The 17,552-nt window shown below is 53.7% G+C and overlaps 6 protein-coding genes; 5 read left to right on the top strand and 1 right to left on the bottom strand.

Moving 5' to 3' along the window:
• Positions 1-699: 699 nt before the first annotated feature.
• GSBLH_T00000269001 (uncharacterized protein) lies at positions 700-3,233 on the bottom strand. XM_013038452.1 has 7 exons: positions 3,130-3,233; positions 2,999-3,100; positions 2,820-2,968; positions 1,510-2,785; positions 1,331-1,481; positions 865-1,300; positions 700-835 (listed from the first exon to the last, which is right to left on the bottom strand). The coding sequence occupies exons 2-6, from the start codon at positions 3,061-3,063 to the stop codon at positions 908-910; spliced, it is 2,034 nt and encodes a 677-aa protein (XP_012893906.1). The 5' UTR covers positions 3,064-3,100; positions 3,130-3,233; the 3' UTR covers positions 700-835; positions 865-907.
• Positions 3,234-4,212: 979 nt separating this feature from the next.
• Positions 4,213-5,408, top strand: GSBLH_T00000268001 (uncharacterized protein; the record flags this gene model as incomplete). The annotated part of the gene is made up of 8 exons (XM_013038451.1): positions 4,213-4,351; positions 4,382-4,482; positions 4,512-4,618; positions 4,650-4,736; positions 4,783-4,852; positions 4,890-5,041; positions 5,073-5,154; positions 5,184-5,408. The coding sequence occupies 8 exons, from the start codon at positions 4,213-4,215 to the stop codon at positions 5,406-5,408; spliced, it is 963 nt and encodes a 320-aa protein (XP_012893905.1).
• A 34-nt stretch (positions 5,409-5,442) lies between these two features.
• On the top strand, positions 5,443-7,856 carry GSBLH_T00000267001 (uncharacterized protein; the record flags this gene model as incomplete). XM_013038450.1 has 15 exons in its annotated part: positions 5,443-5,533; positions 5,565-5,649; positions 5,682-5,725; positions 5,764-5,833; positions 5,865-6,016; positions 6,054-6,202; positions 6,233-6,343; positions 6,651-6,818; positions 6,847-7,024; positions 7,054-7,100; positions 7,130-7,208; positions 7,237-7,403; positions 7,432-7,604; positions 7,637-7,732; positions 7,763-7,856. The coding sequence occupies 15 exons, from the start codon at positions 5,443-5,445 to the stop codon at positions 7,842-7,844; spliced, it is 1,692 nt and encodes a 563-aa protein (XP_012893904.1). The 3' UTR covers positions 7,845-7,856.
• A 110-nt stretch (positions 7,857-7,966) lies between these two features.
• GSBLH_T00000266001 (uncharacterized protein) lies at positions 7,967-8,726 on the top strand (the record flags this gene model as incomplete). The annotated part of the gene is made up of 5 exons (XM_013038449.1): positions 7,967-8,022; positions 8,056-8,182; positions 8,215-8,316; positions 8,348-8,518; positions 8,556-8,726. 5 exons carry the CDS (start codon positions 7,967-7,969, stop codon positions 8,724-8,726), a joined length of 627 nt encoding a protein of 208 aa, XP_012893903.1.
• Positions 8,727-11,434: 2,708 nt separating this feature from the next.
• On the top strand, positions 11,435-11,900 carry GSBLH_T00000265001 (uncharacterized protein; the record flags this gene model as incomplete). XM_013038448.1 has 1 exon in its annotated part: positions 11,435-11,900. One exon carries the CDS (start codon positions 11,435-11,437, stop codon positions 11,879-11,881), a length of 447 nt encoding a protein of 148 aa, XP_012893902.1. The 3' UTR covers positions 11,882-11,900.
• A 714-nt stretch (positions 11,901-12,614) lies between these two features.
• Positions 12,615-13,425, top strand: GSBLH_T00000264001 (uncharacterized protein; the record flags this gene model as incomplete). XM_013038447.1 has 6 exons in its annotated part: positions 12,615-12,670; positions 12,703-12,789; positions 12,822-12,960; positions 12,992-13,058; positions 13,092-13,219; positions 13,250-13,425. The coding sequence occupies 6 exons, from the start codon at positions 12,615-12,617 to the stop codon at positions 13,313-13,315; spliced, it is 543 nt and encodes a 180-aa protein (XP_012893901.1). The 3' UTR covers positions 13,316-13,425.
• Positions 13,426-17,552: the final 4,127 nt, after the last annotated feature.

The raw sequence follows: 17,552 nt of genomic DNA, 5'->3' as shown, positions 1-17,552 counted from the left end.
TCACTTAAATCCCGGTACTTTTGGAATTCCGAAGTTCTTGCGTATTTTGAATCACTTGCTTTTGTCACAGAGACACTTAAAATGCAGACAGATCGATTGTGCACACGGTTTTACAAACAGTGAGAAACTCAAAATTCGAAATTTGTGCACTCATCGTTCAAAACGAACAACGATAAGGAAAAGTACAATAGTAAAATAGGGTACACACCACTTCGCCTGTTTCAAACAAACAATTGTACAATGGCTGCTTTCTTTGGATTTGAATTTCCTTTAGAGTGTACGTTTGCTTCACATTCACAACACGGTCATACATGTGTTTAACGATATCTGTCTTGAGTTCCTCCTTTACCGGGTTCACCGATTTCCACTTATACGCAAATAGAGTGCCGCCAAGCCCTAGTAAGGAATCCTCTCTTACGACTGCCTCCTCGGTCCAAGGAATTAAAAACTACATGTAACAGCGAGCAGTCAAAACGGCTACCAATGGGGTTTTGGTCGCTTCCCGCTTTAAATACCTACGATTTACACCCTACGAATGAAAGAAAAGTACAATGAAATCGTTGAAATTGTAGCCTGGGAGGAAAACACGAAAAGCGCAACTATCAACAGCATACAGTAGTGAACCACTTTATTCATTTGAGGCTCTATCAAAACGAGACGAGTGGCCTTCTGACGAACCGATTTTCTAACAAACAGTTAACATACAATATATATTAGATTAAATGAAAACAGCTCCGTCCGAGTTTCCTCTCGGATCTCCGCCCATGTCGTTATCCCATCTTCCCTCATCCGTCATCAGTTCTTCCGCCTCGCGCGTTTGGTTCGTCCGATCGATCTACATCGCATAGCATGCCCACCACCCACGATATTCTTAATGTTGCTCAAAATATCGGATACCTTGGACACATCATTCACATAGTACTGCGCCTTCGACGGCTTCCTTCCCACCGTGCAGGTCACCTACGTCCCACTCGCTCTCCTCGCCTACCGCCTCTCTCTTCACGCCCGCCTCCTTGTCCTCGACATACTGCGTCGCGGCCTCAAACCTACGCCTCACCCGGTTTCCCCGTTTCCACATTGCCTCATCGGTGGTGTCATCGCCGAGACAGATCACCAGATCGACCTCCGCGTTATAGTTTCTGCGCAGCGTCTCGAGCACCTGCGTCACGAGCACGCCTTTATTCACCGCGTTCGACCGCACCTGCACGTAGTCCCTTCCCTTCAGCACCTCCACGTCGAACGCCTCCAGCGTCGATTTCAGGTCGTCCTCCAGCTCCATCGCCTGCATCTGCCCGAAGTCCTACCCCTCACTCTCCCCGCGGGGATCTACCGGATCCGCGTCCTTGAACTGCCACAGCACCGCGCTCTCTTTCAGCTCCACGAACGTCCCGTTCGTCGTCGTGCAGAACCGCTCCATCAGCGCCTGCGCCACATCGCGCCACTTCTCCTCGCGGTTCTCCGTCAGCCGCGTCCAGCACGTTCTAGGTTCCACGTTTCCACCGTCCGTACTTGTCGGGGAAGCGGTAGAAGTAGCCCTCCTCGCTGGCGAGTCCGAGGTGCGTCACGGCGCGCAGCGACTGCTCCATCTCGGCGCGCGACCGTCCGCTCACCACGAACACCCAGGTGTCAGGGCTCGCGCAGAGCGTCTGCAGCGCGTGCAGGATGGTCGGCGAGGGCGAGCGGAAGGAGCCCTGGCCCTGCATGGCGTTCAGCCGCTCGCTGCCTTTGTAGTTGTCCTGGTCCACCAGCGTGCCGCCGTAGTCCAGAAAGAGCGCCTTTTTCCGCGCGGAGAGCCAGAGGTCGCCGACGGAGTTGGGCTGCAGCTGCTGGAAGTTGGGGCGGAGCTCGATGACGCGGCGGAAGTAGCCGAGGCCGAGGGAGACCTCGCTGCATTCCTTGCTCACGGGGATGCTGGACATGTCGCGGAGCATCTTGTCGATCCACGTGCTCGTGGGGTTCTTCAGCACGAAGTGGGAGATCTTCTCGAAGCGGCCTTGCCGCTCGTCCGGCCCCATCTCCAGCGCCTTGCGGTAGGTGGCCACCACGTCCACGACGGACCACGGGTTCACGTACAGCGCGCCGCTCAGCACGCGCGCGGGCGCGGTGAACTCGGAGAGGATGATGAGTCCGGGCCCCAGCGCGGGGTCGTGCGCGTGCGCGGCCGTGTACTCCAGCGGGAACGCGTTCATGCCCTCGCGGATCGGCGTGCAGGCCAGGATAGACCCCACCGACCAGAACGCCGCGCGCTCCGCCGCGGTGAGGAACTGCGCCTCGCGGTAGACCACGACGGGCCGCGGGGAATCCACCATGGCGTTGAGCTTGGTCACCATGGCCTGGACCTCCTCGCGCGACTGCTCGAAGTCGCTGCAGCCCTGCGCGTCCAGACCCACGAGGAGGAACACGACGCTCTCCCGGTAGGCGGGGAACTGCAGGAGCAGCGCTTGCAGCGCCTGCAGCTGCAGGAGGAAGCCTTTGAGCCGCTCGAGGTAGGCGATGGAGACCACGGCGCGGCGCGAGCCGATGAGCTCGAGGAGTTTGGCGCGCTCGGCGCGGTAGGATTCGGTCTCCATGGACTCGTAGACCACCTTGGATTCGATGCCCATAAACGCGCAGGAGGCGAGAATCTTGCGGCCGTTGTAGTCGAAGTAGCTGTGGCCGTGCTCGCCGTTGCGGAGCTGCACGCCGAACATGCGACGCACCGTGTTCGCGAAGTGCCGAAGATACTCGAAAAGGTGGAAACCGATGTGGTTCACCGCGAGGAGACTGTGCAGAAAGCTCTCGCGCCCTGCAGGATAAAAGAGAGAATAACCGACGGCTACACGGCAGAATCCGGAACATGTCCGAGGAGGGGAACGGCGTGTGGAAGAAAATGCCGATCCGCGTGGGCGTTTTGAGTTTCCGCGACAAGGAAGACGGCACGAGCATCAATTGATAGCCCTGGATCCAGATGATCTCGTCCTCTTTATGACTATCCTTGATCCGAGCCGAACAACTGTACATCTGCATCACGACGCGCGCGATCGCGTCGTTCACCTGCGAGTACGCGTTGAACAACTCGTCCATCAGCGGCCGATCCGCGAAGATGTTGTCCTTGCTGAACCTACGCTCAATTCCCCGCGGGAATCCCACATGTTCACGCTGCTGTGCAGCACCGGCCACAAGATCTTCTTGCAAAAACCGTGGTAATGCTGGCGCAGCACGGACTCGTCGAGAAACACGGGGAAACAGTTCAGTTCGCGGAGAACTTCCTCGACCTCCTGCCGGTCCGACGGCGGGATCTCGATATCCAGCGGGATGCACCCCACGTACCGGGCCTGGCTGCGATGGTAAAAACCCGATCAAGGAATCGTACCTGTTGAAGGTTTGGTAGTACGACTTCCAGGTGATGCCGGCCAACAAGCGAAGCTCGTCGAATTCGGCGCGCCAATGGCCGTCGGAGCGGCGGGTGAGGTTGATGGGGAGGAATTGGGACACGAGGAGCAGGGAGTGCTTGACATTGGTCGTGGGGAAGATGTCGCTGATAGAGCGCTGAAAAATAGCGGGGTTGAATAGAGAGTGCGTACGTAAGATGAATTTTGATTTCGGCGCAGTGATGTGGTGGATGAGCTCCAACTCAACGAACTGAGAGCGATGCTGGGGACTTGCTGAATGCTCGGCTCATCGAGGGTGTGAACGATGTCTATGCTTTCTAGAACAGGAAAACGAGTAAGATCCGATTACTGTCCACCTTGATCGCATGTTGGGTCTTGGATTCTTGTCTCTAATTCTAACGCTCGTTGGTGAAAGATTTACGATCATTTTCGTGCCGCAATAGATCAGGACGTTGAAATGAAGCACCTTGCCTTTTGGAACCTTTACCGGTTCCACGTTGTACCAGAGAGGGTATCTGGACATGAGAAAAACTCTCGCAACCGCACTTTTCGGGAGTTGTTACCAATTCCAAACTATTTTTATTTGCGTTATTTCCAAGAGCCGGTATATTGCCACAGATCTTAATGCTTTCTCCAAAGCCAAGCTTTGCGGTGATGTGAAAGTTCACTCTAGCAAATAAGTACATTGGAGAACTTAGTACAGATAGGAATCCTCTTCGCTCATATTGCTATCAAGATTTGCAGAGGACTAAGGATTTTCTTAAACAGAGAATTGTATCGAGAGTACGGTTATTCGAGTATTCTGGCAAACGCAAAGTTCTCATTGCTGTTCTTCTTTCTTATGTCTGCTTACATACCGGAGGGATACTCTTGGAGTGACAATATAATTCAATCGGTGAATTGGATTATCTCGTGTTTCTCGGCTATTTGGAATGGTTGCTGGCTTTATGTGATTAATCCATTGCTCTCTTGGGTCACAGGTTTGGATTCGCGCTGTATTTGAGTTGTAGGCAAGACCTTAGCGGTTCGTATTCTGTGTGCTGGAGAGCATACTCCGAAGATGACAGACAAGATACTAGATTGCATTATGCACGAAGATCGATTTGCAGGGGTAATGAATGAAAACGCTTTGTTCTTTAGACCCGCAAGACACTTCGTCAACACGAAATTTTCAATATTAATGATACTACAAAGTCATTTATGTTGGAAGCGGAAGTGAATCGCGATGCTTCTTATTTTAACGAATCGTGGATTTGGTTGTTGAGAACTAACGATTAGATTCAAGAATAACGTGGATAAATGTTTTCACCAGTTAATGGGAACCAACGTGGCTCTTAAAATCACGGATACATTAAAGAATGAAAAGTACTCACTTGACAATTGATTATTGTTTTTTTCTTATCATGAGTAGATACGATCGACAGAATCCTGATCATGAAGCTCTTTTAATGGATTTGTGGTCTTTATTGCGTCCGAATATTGTATCTCTTTTTATAAACTCTGCGTTTTATTTCATAGCCATTGAAAGCGCGTGACTCGGATCAATGGAGCGAAATCGGCTTTCAAGGGCGGGATCCAGCCACAGATTTCCGTGGATTGGGCGTGTTAAGTCTCAGCAATTTGGTTTATTACGCTCGACACCATGCAAGCGACGCCCTGAATTGCCTTCGGTGCGATTCTAGAAGAGTTGGTCATGATTAGACAGAATGACGTAACGCGGGGCGGATATCCGATGGCAATCACGGGAATCCAATTATCATCGTATGCAGCGTCGAATGAATGCGTTGTAGAATTATTCTGCAGTGGATGGAGAAACGCTTGGTCGATCGCGAGTTTTATTCTGTGGATGTGGAGGGAACGAAGATGAGTCTGGAAGAAAGAGCGCTGTACTTCTATCAGGAGTTGTTTTCTCGGGTTTTTACGAGTTTTGATGCGTTTTATGAGATGAAGAAGCCGGAGAACTTGCTTCAATTCCCTATCATTTTGAAGGAATTCGAGCAAAAGACGATGAGGGAGATCCGTGAAGGTGTATTCTAAGAGGTTGTTGCATGTTTGTTATACATTTTCTTAAATGAGTCAAGCTTCGTTCTTTTTACTAGGGTACGGATTGCACTTCAAGGAAACGAATCAGAAAAACAAAGATCCCTCAGCTAAGGGGAATAGTGGGTGTCGACTTCTGGAGTGATTGGATAGAGCACCAGAAAGTGCAGACAACAATTCACAAATCCACCATTGATATCCCTACCTCGGATGACGTGTTAAAGCGTAATGATAGCGAGTATCCAAGTTTAGGGGTGGATCATTGGTTAGTCAGTCGAAGAATATGCTCAACGTTTGGAAGCATGATCGACTGGGTAGGTTCTTGGTTGGGTGAGAATTGGCTCATTCCTAGAGAGAAGGCCATCTTTAGACAATTCGAGTGTGAAGAGCACTAGTTCAGCAAGTCAATCCACCTATTCCGCGTATATTCTTCACTGGTCTCAAAAGTCGTAGAGAAAGTGGAGTGAACAAATTCCGTCAATCCATGCGCATATCTGTATCAGGGGGTGACATTCCCGCGCCTATATATACCTTTGAGAACATGCCATTCCGAAGTGACCAGTCCAAGCTGAAAGAAACGATTCTTCAGAACATCGAGAATTCTGGTATGTTACTCATATCATCCCACTGATTTTTTAATAGAATATAAAGAGCCGACCCCGATTCAGATGCAGTCGATTCCCATAATCATCCAGACCCGCGAATTTTTGGGCATTGTCCCGACAGGTTCCGTTAAAACGGCGGCGTATCTGCTCCCGATCCTTCAGCGTCGAAACGCGCACGGCACGGAGGTGAATGGTGGAAACGGAGGTGCATCGTAGCACATCCGCGCGGTGATTTTGACGCCGACGCTGGAGTTGGCGGCGCAGGTGCACAGGCATTTGCTGCGATTGGGAGAACGAAGCGGAATCAAATCGAAGGTTCTGTCCAAGGTAAGGAATGGAATGAATGAATGAATGAATGAATTGTGATCGGGTTTTGAATGAATGAATGAATGAGTTCTGATCGGGTTTTGAATGAATGAAATGAGTCAATGGAAGCAATTGAATGAATGAATGAATGAATCGATCAATCGAATCAATTGGTTGAATCATTTTTGATCGGGTTTTGACCAATCAATCGATCGATCAATTGAATTCTCCATTGCTTCCTTGTCTCTCATTCTCTCTCTTACAGTTGTAAAACCCTCCTCTGCACCTCCCTTTAATTCTTGAATTCATTCACTCACACTCTCCCTAGTCCACGTGGCCCATTTTCCAGGAAGGCAAGCAGTCGATCGACTGTCTCATCAGCACGCCTCTGCGTCTCATCAGCGCCATTTCCGCCTCCATCATCGATCTCTCCCAGGCCGAAATCCTCGTTCTCGACGAGGGCGACAAGCTCTTCGAGGACGGCTTCATCGAACAGGTTTCCACGTTTCCACCCTCCCACACAGATCGACGAGATCATGGCCGCGTGTTCGAACCCGCGTCTGCAGCGTCTTTTATTCAGCGCGACGCTGCCGCAGGGCGTGGAAGCGATCGCGCGGACCGTGCTTCGCGACCCAATCCGCGTCATCGTGGGACACAAAAACACTACCACCTCCGACGTCGAGCAGTCCCTCGTCTACTGTGGTTGTCCCGCGGGGAGGGCTTCATTCTAGGCAACGAGGAGGGAAAACTCATCGCCATCCGCAATCTCCTCCGCGAAGTAGGCCTTCCCCGCGGTTTTTCTCCCAGGGATTCGAACCGCCGATGCTCGTCTTCGTCCAGAGCAAAGACCGCGCGCGGCAGCTCTACACGGAGCTCGCCTATGACCGTAGGATCCCCGCGGGGCTGAGAAAAAGGGGTAAACGTGGATGTGATCCACTCGGATCTGTCAAATCTCGCCAGAACCGCGGCAATCAATCGGTTCCGAACCGGAGAAACGTGGGTGCTGATCGCGACGGATCTATTGGGCCGCGGACTGGACTTTTTGGGGCTGAATACCGTGGTTAATTACGATTTTCCGCAGGTGGGAGCGAGGCGATGATGTCATGCAGAGTGGAGTGGATTATATCCATCGGATCGGACGGACGGGACGAGCAGGACGCAAGGGAAAGGCGATTACTTTTTTTACGGAGGAAGACAAGCCGATGCTGCGATCGATCGCGAATGTCATGAATATTAGCGGGTTTGAGGTGCCGCAGTGGATGTTGCAGCTGAAAAAGACGAAGTAGAGGGAGAGAAGGAGGAGATGAGCGGTAGCAAACGCGAACTGAAGAAGATTGCGAAGCATGGCGTCAAGCGCGACGAAATCACGACGCAGGCGAAGTTTGATAAGAAGAAGAAGAGAAAGGAGAAGTATGGCGATGCGGAGAGAGGAACATGTAGAAAAGTGAAGAAGGGGAAGGAAGAGAGTGAAGAGCAGCTGGCGGCGCCTGTCCTCGAGGAGGACTTGTCATCCCTTCTGTAGAAATGTTCGTTTGCGTTGTTTTGCGATACAACACTTTTTGATTCAAAATTAAGAAAACCGCGGTTTTGGGTCATTATTGAGAGGAAGCTCAGATTCATCTAGTTTTTCATCGATTTGTAGGAATGTCCGCTAGTAAACGTAGATCATCTCTTAAGCTTATTATTCTCGGAGATAGCAGGTATTTTTTTAAGGAAAACACTAATAAGCATAGTGTCGGTAAGACCTGCATCATTCAGCAGTTTGTGTTCAACAAGTTCTCTGATAAGTATAAATCGACGATTGGAGCGGACTTCTTCCCTCGTGACGTCATGATCGATAATACTCCTTACTCGGTCCAGGTACGTAGCAAAGTTGTACTCTTAGGCACTAGATCTGGGATACGGCTGGTCAGGAACGCTACCAGAGTCTTGGCTCGTCTTTCTATCGTGGTACGGATGCTTGTATTTTAGCGTTCGATTTAACGAACGCGAAGGTAAGGAAGTTTTCTAAATTTTGAATTGCAGACATTTAAGAACCTGGAGAAGTGGCAGGATGAGTTCTTGGTGACTGCCGCTCCGGCGGATCCTCTGAACTTCCCCTTCGTGATTGTTGGAAACAAGGTGGACGTTCCGGAGAGCGAACGCATGGTCACAAAGGAGGAGGTCGAGGAATGGGCTCGTTCTCGCCGTGTGACGGTAGGAAGGAATGGGAATCAACGGCTGATTCGAATAGACGATGCATTATTTTGAGACGAGTGCGAAGGAGAACATCAACATCGAAGCCGCCATTTTCGATGTGCTGAGACAGGCGATTGCACAGAAGGAGGGAGAGGAAGAGTACGTTCCGGATGTGGTCGATTTGGACGCTGTGAAGCCTGCTACCACGGAGAAGTGCAATTGTTAAGTCTTTGTCTGCATGGCTTTTTCTTTGTTATTGTTTGTTGAATACGGAGATAGAGGATTGATTGACTGAGGGAGTGGGTGATTGAACAATAGATACGCGAAGGTATTGATTCCTACTGCTTCAAATCCCATCACACCCGCATGTAGGTTTACAAAAATACTAGCTCTCCTTAATACTTGCTGAATCCAAGTTTTTTCGATTGTTCGAATGGTATTAGGAATAATGATTCCCATTTTCTGGACTTTTTTCCTTGACAGGTTTTATTTATTTATATTGTTACAATGCAAGGTAAGCGACATGGATACCGTGTGAACCGATAGGATTTGGTACGGTGAAGTCTGTTTTATCAGGAGATACGGTTGTGCTCGTTGGCAATTCAACGGTGTGTTCTTTTGGGAGGGATCTGATAGTGTAGCGTGGCCTGGCTCCGGAAATGCAACTCTCTTTGGCTTTTTGCCAGGCTCCCCGTGTTGCCTTTAATGAAAAGGGAGCGGAGGAGCCTTACGGCTGGGAATCGCGCGAATATCTTCGGAAGATGCTTATCGGTCAAGTTGTCAAATTCAAGGTGCTCTACAAAGTGGATGCGATCAGTCGTTCGTTCGCCTCTCTGGAATTCAAGGGGAAGGACGTTCTGCGCGACGTGGTAGAGCACGGAATGGTAACCGTGCGATCGGAGCGCGACGATAAAGGTCAAAAGGAATTGTACGAATCGCTGCTCCGTCTGCAATCCGATGCTCGCAGCGCTCACCGCGGCATCTGGGGCGACAAGCGCGTGCTGCGCAGCGTAAACTGGACAATGTCCGATCCCGAGTCGTTCTTCAAAGCAAACAAGGGCCTTCCGTTGGTTGGAATCGTGGAACAAGTCCGCGACGGCAGCACGTTCCGTCTCTACCTCCCCGACACGCACGACATGATCATGCTCCATCTCGCTGGCGTGCAAAGTCCGCGCATCACCTATTCCGCCGAAGGCGCCGGTACCTTTCATGGAGAGAATGATTACTGTATCAGCAACGTACGAGCCGCTATCGCAGGAATCGCGGCAATTTTCGGAGCTTCGCTTGCTGAATCGCAGCGTTGTGATTTTCATCGACGGAATGGACAAATTCAACGTTTTCTAATCGCCCGATCCACTCACCGCGCAGAACTTCTTCGGCCGCATCGATCACCCGCGGGGAAACATCGCTATCGAGCTGCTGAAGGCGGGACTCGCCAAGCTGCAGGATTGGTCCGGAAACTTCCTCCCCGCGGGAATTGCCGAGTACCGTGCCGCCGAGCTTGCCGCCAAAAAAGAGCGGCTTCGCATTTGGAAGGATTGGGTGTGTGTTTCCCGCGGTTCTGACGCGTAGAAGCCCGCGACGTCGAAGTACGACGCGATCCACGGAACAGTATTCCAAGTGCTGTCCGGGGACTCGCTGATCATTCTGCTGGACGACAAATCCCCGCGGTATCTGAGTTCGCAGCGGCGCGTGAATCTGGCTTCGGTGCGATCCCCGCGGTTAGGCAACGCGAAGAAAAACGTGGCGGACGAGCCGTGGGCGGTGGAGGCGAAGGAGGCGCTGATCTGGCTGTGCGCGGGGAAGTCGGTGCACGTGACGGTGGCGTACGAGCGCGTGGTGGAGGGAACGACGTACGCGCACTGCTCGGTGGTTTTGGAGGGAGCGAAGCCGGTGGATCTGGGCGAAGAAATGACGCGGCGCGGGCTGGCGAGCGTGGTGCGGCACAAAACCGACGATCCGCGCGCCGAGAATTACGACGCGCTTCTGCTCGCGGAAGATCGCGCCAAATCGGAGAAACGGGGAATCCATATGGGGAAACCGCCGAAGGCGGGACGCCGCGTTGATTACAGCGCCGACCGCACGCTGGCCGTTACTTCCCTCCATTTCCTGAAGCAGAAGAAACGCCTCTCGGTGAGTCCCGCGGGGATCTCTGACGTAGGGGTACATCGACTTCGTCTTCTCCGCCGCGCACTTTTTGATGGTCATTCCCGCGGAAAACTGCCAGCTGTCGCTCTCGCTGCAGGGCGTGCGCGCGCCGCAGAATAGCGGGAAAGGCGAACCCGCGGTTTTCGGCGACGAATCGCTGCTGCTCACGCGTTTCCACTTTCTGCAGGTAGGGCGTTTCGGGGCGTTTCGACGCAGCGGCCGGTGGAAATGGAGGTCCTGAGCGTGGACAAGGCGGGAAACTACGTGGGGAACGTGTATCTCCCGCGGGAGGGCGGCTCGCTGGCGCTGTGGCTGCTTCGCGAGGGCGCGGTTTTCGTGAACGACAAGGCGCTGCCCTTCTGCCTCGACGCCGACGCGCTCCTCGACGCCGAGGAAGCCGCGCGCAGCCAGCGCAAGGGATGCTGGGCCAACTGGCGGGAGCCCAAACCCGCGGGGGAGCAGGCCGTCGCGGGGGAGATGGACTGCGCGGTGACCGCGATTCCCGCGGGAAACGTGTTCTTCGTCAACGCGGCGGCGGACCGGGCCGCGCTGCAGCGCGTGGCGGGAGTTTTGGCGGGACTGCCGGTGCCGGTAGGATGGCGGGAAGGAGAGAAGATTGACCGGCAGAATGACCGGCCGGTGCTGCAGGCGCGGAACGGCGCGGTGTACGCGTGGCTGCGAGGGAAGACGTGGAACCGCGGGTAATCGAGGAGGGGCGGGCTGAGGCCAAGGCGCGTGGAGGAAATCGCGAAAGATCCGCGGAACCCCGGACGCACCGTGCTGCGCATGTTCGCCATCGACACCGGCGACCGCGGGGAAGCCTCGCTGTCGGCGCTGCGGGAGCTGGACGCGACCATCGCGGGAATTCCTGGATTGGCGCGGGAATGCGTGTTGGCGGGAGTGGATGTGCCGCAGAGCGGAGAGTGGGCCGAGGAAAGCAGAGCGTGTCTGCGCGACTTGGCGGACTGCGAAACGTACAAAGCGCGGGTTGTGCTTCGCGATGCGAAGAATCGGCTGGTGTGCTTCCTGTATCGAGAGGGAGATGAGGACGTCAGCATGAACGAAATGATGCTGAGTGAGGGATGGGGACGCTTGGAGAAGGGAGCGGAAAAGCGATTTGCGGCGTATCCGAAGATTCTGCAGAGTATGAAGGATTATATGCAGGACGCGAAGGAGGATCGGATCGGAGTGTTCCAGTATGGAGATATTGGTTTTAAGGAGGATGAGGATTAAGAAAAAGTTGAGGGGTATGTTTTTGTTTGTTCGACAAAGTTCTTTTGGGCTTTCGAGAGAAGAAGAGTGGAATCAACACAGAACAAAACCGGAACGCTCGTTTGTTATTCATGAAGAGCTATACAAAAAGTGGTTCTCGAAAATGGTTTTAAGGCGTAGAAGATGAGGAGGACGTAGCTGAGGAGATCATTGAAGAGGTTTCTGAAACGGATAGTGAGGAAGAAGTCGAGTATATCTACGAAATCGAATATATCGAGGAAAGTGAGGACAGTGATGATGTTACGGAAAGTACTGACAGCGCTGATAGCGCTGATAGTGTTGATAGTAATGAGAGTGTCGATAGTACTGCCAGCACTGATAGTTTGGATTGTGTTCCCAGTGCCAAAAAGGAGCAAGAAATGGAGCACACACAAGTCAGCAATGTGATTGACGATATCGAGGACAAGCAGGATGTTTGCATCTCGCCTGTTCGGCGCCGTTCCCTCTCTCCCATTCCAGCGCACCGATTTATTGAGGAATCAAGCTTGACGCCTATTTTGTCGCCGTACTGCATTTCCCCAAGGAGCAAGAATGTGAGTTTTTCAACGATTCATTCTGTTTTAACCGAGGATGACGAGATTATTTATGTGGACGAAAACGACGATATTTTTAGTTAATTGCTTTCTCCCAGATGTTTGTTGGATACGAAGTAGCAAACAATTTTCATTCTTTGCCATTTCGGAACTTGGGAAACATGCGTCCTCTTACTCAAGAAGAAACTAAGGTCTTGTATGCGAAATTGACAAAATAGTAAGCTGCATTGTGGACTTTTTGACCTGTAGCATCGGCTCGAATGTGGAGCAACTTGTGAACCAGCAGGATGATCCCCATTGCTTTCGTCTCCATAAAGACCGTGTTTACTATATCAGGTTCCCTTTTTCTTTTCTCGTGCGATTCGTAGTGAGAAATTGCTCCGAGTCGCTGTAAATGTGTCTCGAGATAACTTAATGAGCATCGGAACGAAGTTTGGCCGGTTCAATAAGAATCACAAGTTCCGCCTTCATATCACCGCCCTCGATTTTCTAGCACAGTATGCCCAGGTATGCTGAATTCAAAAATTGTACCCCCTAGTACAAAGTGTGGGTGAAGCCAAGTGCCGAGATGTCGTTCCTGTACGGCAACCACATTACGAAAGGAGGTTTCTACTGCGTTTGTGGCATGATGGGTGTAGGTCTGGCGCGTATTTCGGAGGGTTGTCCCCAATACGCCGGTGTGGTGGTTTTCAACATGAACAACGTGCCGCTTGGATTCGGAATCACCGCGCAGACGACGGACGTGATTCGCGATCTCGATGCTGCTGTGAGCATTCGCGCGAGGTGTGAGGAGTAGAGTATTTGCATTCTGCATCAGTCCGATGTGGGAGAGTACTTGCGTGATGAGACGATCCTGGCTTGAGTTTTGTGCGTGCGTTCGTTCGTTTGCTCGCTCATCCATTCGTTTATTACTATTATTATTTATTCTTACGCTTACTATCATCGTTATTCTCTGAAGAAGAATAGACAATTGACTTGTTTGTTTCCAAAAATCGGGACTATTTTGAATGTGTCTTTGTACAAGATTTTCTCTTGAATCATGAGTTGTATCACAGAGGAAGTATTGAATATCATGAATGAACCGGATAGGGACTACGATGTCCCGTTGGACATGTCCGGAATCGATATCATGGATGTCCTTGAAGAGGATGAAGTGGAATATGAGTATTTGGAATATTGGGGTGTTGAGCATGTAGATATTTATATCCGGAAGAGTACAAAAAGAGCTTGCGTCAATTGCGCACACGGAGAGCCTCAACCTACGCAGTCCAGGCATCTTCCACCTTTGAAGACGATTTGAACAAAGCATACAGTGATCTCCACGCAAAGGAGAGTGTCGCGTCCAGAACCAAGACAATCCAGTTGAAATTCGACGATTACAAGGAAGTAAATTATCTGCTGGACTTGCTGGTGGATAAGGACGTCAAGGGTCCGGAAGGGTCGATCGAGGAGTTCACCTTCGATGAGGCGGAGTACCCGATCATGAAGATCGGAGATCGTCCATTCGAAGCGTACAATCCGCCGGTGCCAAGTCTGAACGATCAAATCATCTCCCGTTTCTCGGCCTATTTCGATCTATTCGCTCCCTCTGCCACACAAGTCACAGATCACCCTAAATGGACGCTCGATGGCGCCCTTCAGTACATGCATGCCCATCAGGGCGCACAGGCGGCCCCAGACACCGAGATCACCACCACCCTAGAGGTTATATCGAGTACGTCCACCACGCAGCCCCGATCGATCATCGACGCGGACATCGTCAGCATGCTCGTCTCCAACGAGAGCTCCAGCGACTCCTTCCTCCACGAGAACGCCAAGACCTACAAAACGAGCGGCACAGGCCTCCCGAACGCCCTCCTCGTGACGCCGACCTCGGTGATCGTGGGCATGAGCAAATCGCAGGTTCTCTTTTTCCCCAATCGGACCCCCGATTCCCCGTCTCCCTTCTTCTCCACGCCGGTGTCTCCCTCCGATTCCTCGCCCTCGAGCGCCCCGTTCGTGCACGGGAGCCCCGAGAACTGCGCGGACATCGGCAGCGTTCTCTCGCTCGGCGCGGACGCGTCGGGCGCCGTGTGCGCGATCGGGTATTCCAGCGGCGCTATCGACGTGCTGAGCGTCGAGCGGCGCACGCTGCTCAAGTCGTTCGCGTCAGTGCACGCCACGGCGGTGGTGTTCGTGCGCGTGCTGAGCAACGAGGCGGTTTTGTCCGCGGATTACGACGGCAACGTGAACGTCACTTCCTTCACGCGGAAGCTTTTCTCCGCCGCGGTGAACTCCGTGCGCGTGTTTCAGGCCGCGCAGTTCGGGCAGGTCGTCGACCTCTCCGTGCTGCCCTTCTCCGTGCGCCGCTGCGCGCTGAGACGCACCAATTCCGCGGGGAACGGCGAGGGCGGGAACGACGGCCGCGAAGAAACGCTGGCGGCAGATTTGGTGGCAATCACGCACCGCGAAGCCACGCTGATTTTACTCGCCGACCAGGGCGAAACGCGCGTGCTGTTCACGCTTCCCCGCGGGAAGGTGGAGGTGAGTAGCGCCTCGCCGAACTTCGAATCGAAAACGAACTATGTGCAGAGCAGTCTCAGCACGGCGTGGCGCCGCGGCGAGCGAAACTCCTTCCAATTTATGCGGTGCGACACCGACCTCATCGAAATCTGGTCGATTTCGGTACTTCCGGGCGTTTCGCTGAACCGGTAGACACAATTAGATTCGTCCAATCAGGTGACGTATTCCATCACCCCCACGGCGACGTTCCGAATCGCGGGGATCGTCAACGCGTGCGCGTTGGCGGGAGCTTCGCTGGCGTATTTGGCGCTGGCGGACGGTCGGATTGCCGCGCTCGACTTCGCCATCAATCAAATCGTCCGCGAAGTCAAACCTGCCGCCAAGCTTCGCTTCATCTACGGAAACATCAATTCCCGCCTCCAGGCCGCGCTGCGCGGCGAGCCGACCCCCGCGGGGATCTGCCAGAACCACAAGATCTTCGGGAACAGCAGCTGTGTCGCGGGGAACGCGCTGTTTTTGCTGTGCGGCGATCGGATCGTCGTGGTGCGCGCGGAGAGTCCCGACCAGCGCGTTCTCCGCTATCTCGACGTGGGGAAACGGAGAAACTCCCATGTAGAGCGGGGATTCGCTGAACGCGCTGCGCGTCGGGACGCAATTGGTGCGCACATTGGCCGACCAATTGGAAACCACCGAGGACGGCGAGGTGAGAATTCGCTATTATTCCGCCGTGAACCGGATCTCCGCCGTGGCCCTGCGTCTCCTCGACGGCGAACACACGCTCCCCGCGGGACTGCGCATGGGCTGCGTGTTCGACGTGCTCACCGCGATTAATCGCTCCGATTTGCTGTTCACCTCCGTGCTGACGTTACTCCACGTGGAATCGCGGGAATCCGATCCTACCGAGAAAAGTGGAAACGGTGGAACCAATGGAACCAATGGAACCAATGGAACCGATGGAACCGATGGAACAAATAGTGGAAAGGAGGAAAATGAAAAAACTTCCGATTTCTCCAATAGTGGAACCAATAGTGGAACCAATAGTGGAACCAATAGTGGAAACAGTGGAACCAATAGTGGAACCAATGGTGCCGAAGCGGAGGAGCTGTCGACGCGTCTGTTTTTCGCGGTTCTTCTGGACTACATCGCGTGCGGTCGCTTGTCGCAAATCCCGCCTTCTTCGCTTGCCGCGTTTCTCCAATTCATCGAGGAAACCCAGACTCCCGCCACCTGCTTCGCCATCGAGCAACGCCTCGTGAAACTCCAGTTCGCCTCCGACCTCGACGCCGTCATGCAGACCCTCTTCTCCCGCGGTTTTCTCCTCGCCGGCGCCGCGCTCAGCATCAATTCCCGTGCGGATTTCGTGCGCCCCCTCCAAGCCACCTTCGCCGCGCTGAACGAAACGCCCCGCCCCCTCCACCAGTTCTACCCGGACGTCTTGGGCGTGCGCGGCTCCCCCGCGGGACTGGAGTCGTTCTATCTGTTCCTGCTGCACCTGGCCTTGCTGGGCTTCAATCTCGGCAACGCCCCGCTCAACTCCCTCGGCCGCATCACCAGCCAGGCCGACTGCCTCGCCTGGCTCGTCGCCGACACGCCCCGCGGGAATCCCTTCGACCGGCTCCTCGCGCGCCATCCCGCCTTCTTCCTCGGCCTGCTCTTCTACGCCCTCTCCGTCAAGCCCGTCCTCCCCGCGGGAGCCGCCATCCCCGCGGGAGAGTCGTCTGAGTCCCGCGGGGAGGGAGGATCTCCCGCGGGGGAGGAGGAAAGCGAGGAGGAAGCGGCGACGCGCGCGGCGGTGGAGGCGGAAACGTACCGGCGACTGTACGAAGCGATGGCGGCAACCGCGGTGGCGGGACTGCTGGGAGCGAATTCCCGCGGGATTGGCGACGCCGAGACACAATTGGCGATGTTCCACGTGATCGCCAGCGTGCTGCGCGAACAGCGCGTGGAAGGGGTAACCGTGGAAACTGGGGAAACTATCGTGGAATTTTTGACCCAGCACACGGCGTTGCTGCGTCGCGACCAGTTCCGCGGGATTCTCGCCAATCTCCCCATGAACCGCGGTTCTGCGGGGCACATCGCGGCCCTTCTATTAGAAGTCGGCTGCGTCGACGAAACCGTCGAGGCGTTTCATCGGTGCGGGCTGCACGACCAAGTCTTCCGCCTTTTCTTCTCCCAGATCCGCCAATCCCCGCGGGACGCGCCGGCCGTCGCCCGCCGCATCGAGCAGTACCTTGCCGCGGTTTTTTTCCTCGCGGGGGCGTGAGTTCTAGACGCTCTCGGAGGCCCAGCAGGATATCCGCGGGAATCTGCGATCGCTGGCGGAGTGCGTGGAACCGTATTTCCGCCCGCTGATTTATTTGCGGAGCGCGGTGTTCGCGGTTTACGAGCTTTTATTGGAGGGAGGCGACCATGCAAAAATACTCCCGATTTTTGGAAATGACGAAAAAGCCGTGTTTTTGTACCTCAAAACCGTTTCGTTTTGGAACAGTGTTTCACCGCTAGTTCTGCATTCCCTCCGAGCTCCCCGCGGTTCTGCTCAAACCCGCGGTTCTGCACGCGCTGCTGCAGAAAAGCCGGGAATCGCTGCGCGACGACAT

The sequence above is a fragment of the Blastocystis hominis genome, assembly GCF_000151665.1.
Source record: "Blastocystis hominis, Singapore isolate B (sub-type 7) whole genome shotgun sequence assembly, scaffold_0".
In the NCBI taxonomy this organism is placed as follows: Eukaryota; class Bigyra; order Opalinata; family Blastocystidae; genus Blastocystis; species Blastocystis hominis.
This window is presented reverse-complemented; position numbering and strand designations above follow the sequence as displayed.

Bases quoted from the DNA above. Each gene is read 5' to 3' on its own strand.
- GSBLH_T00000269001 (XM_013038452.1), bottom strand. From the start codon at position 3,063: ATGGACGAGTTGTTCAACGCGTACTCGCAGGTGAACGACGCGATCGCG. The intron at 2,969-2,998 runs GTACAGTTGTTC...GATCAAGGATAG, and splicing joins GCGCGCGTCGTGATGCAGAT to TCATAAAGAGGACGAGATCA. The intron at 1,301-1,330 runs GTAGATCCCCGC...AGTGAGGGGTAG, and splicing joins AGTTCAAGGACGCGGATCCG to GACTTCGGGCAGATGCAGGC.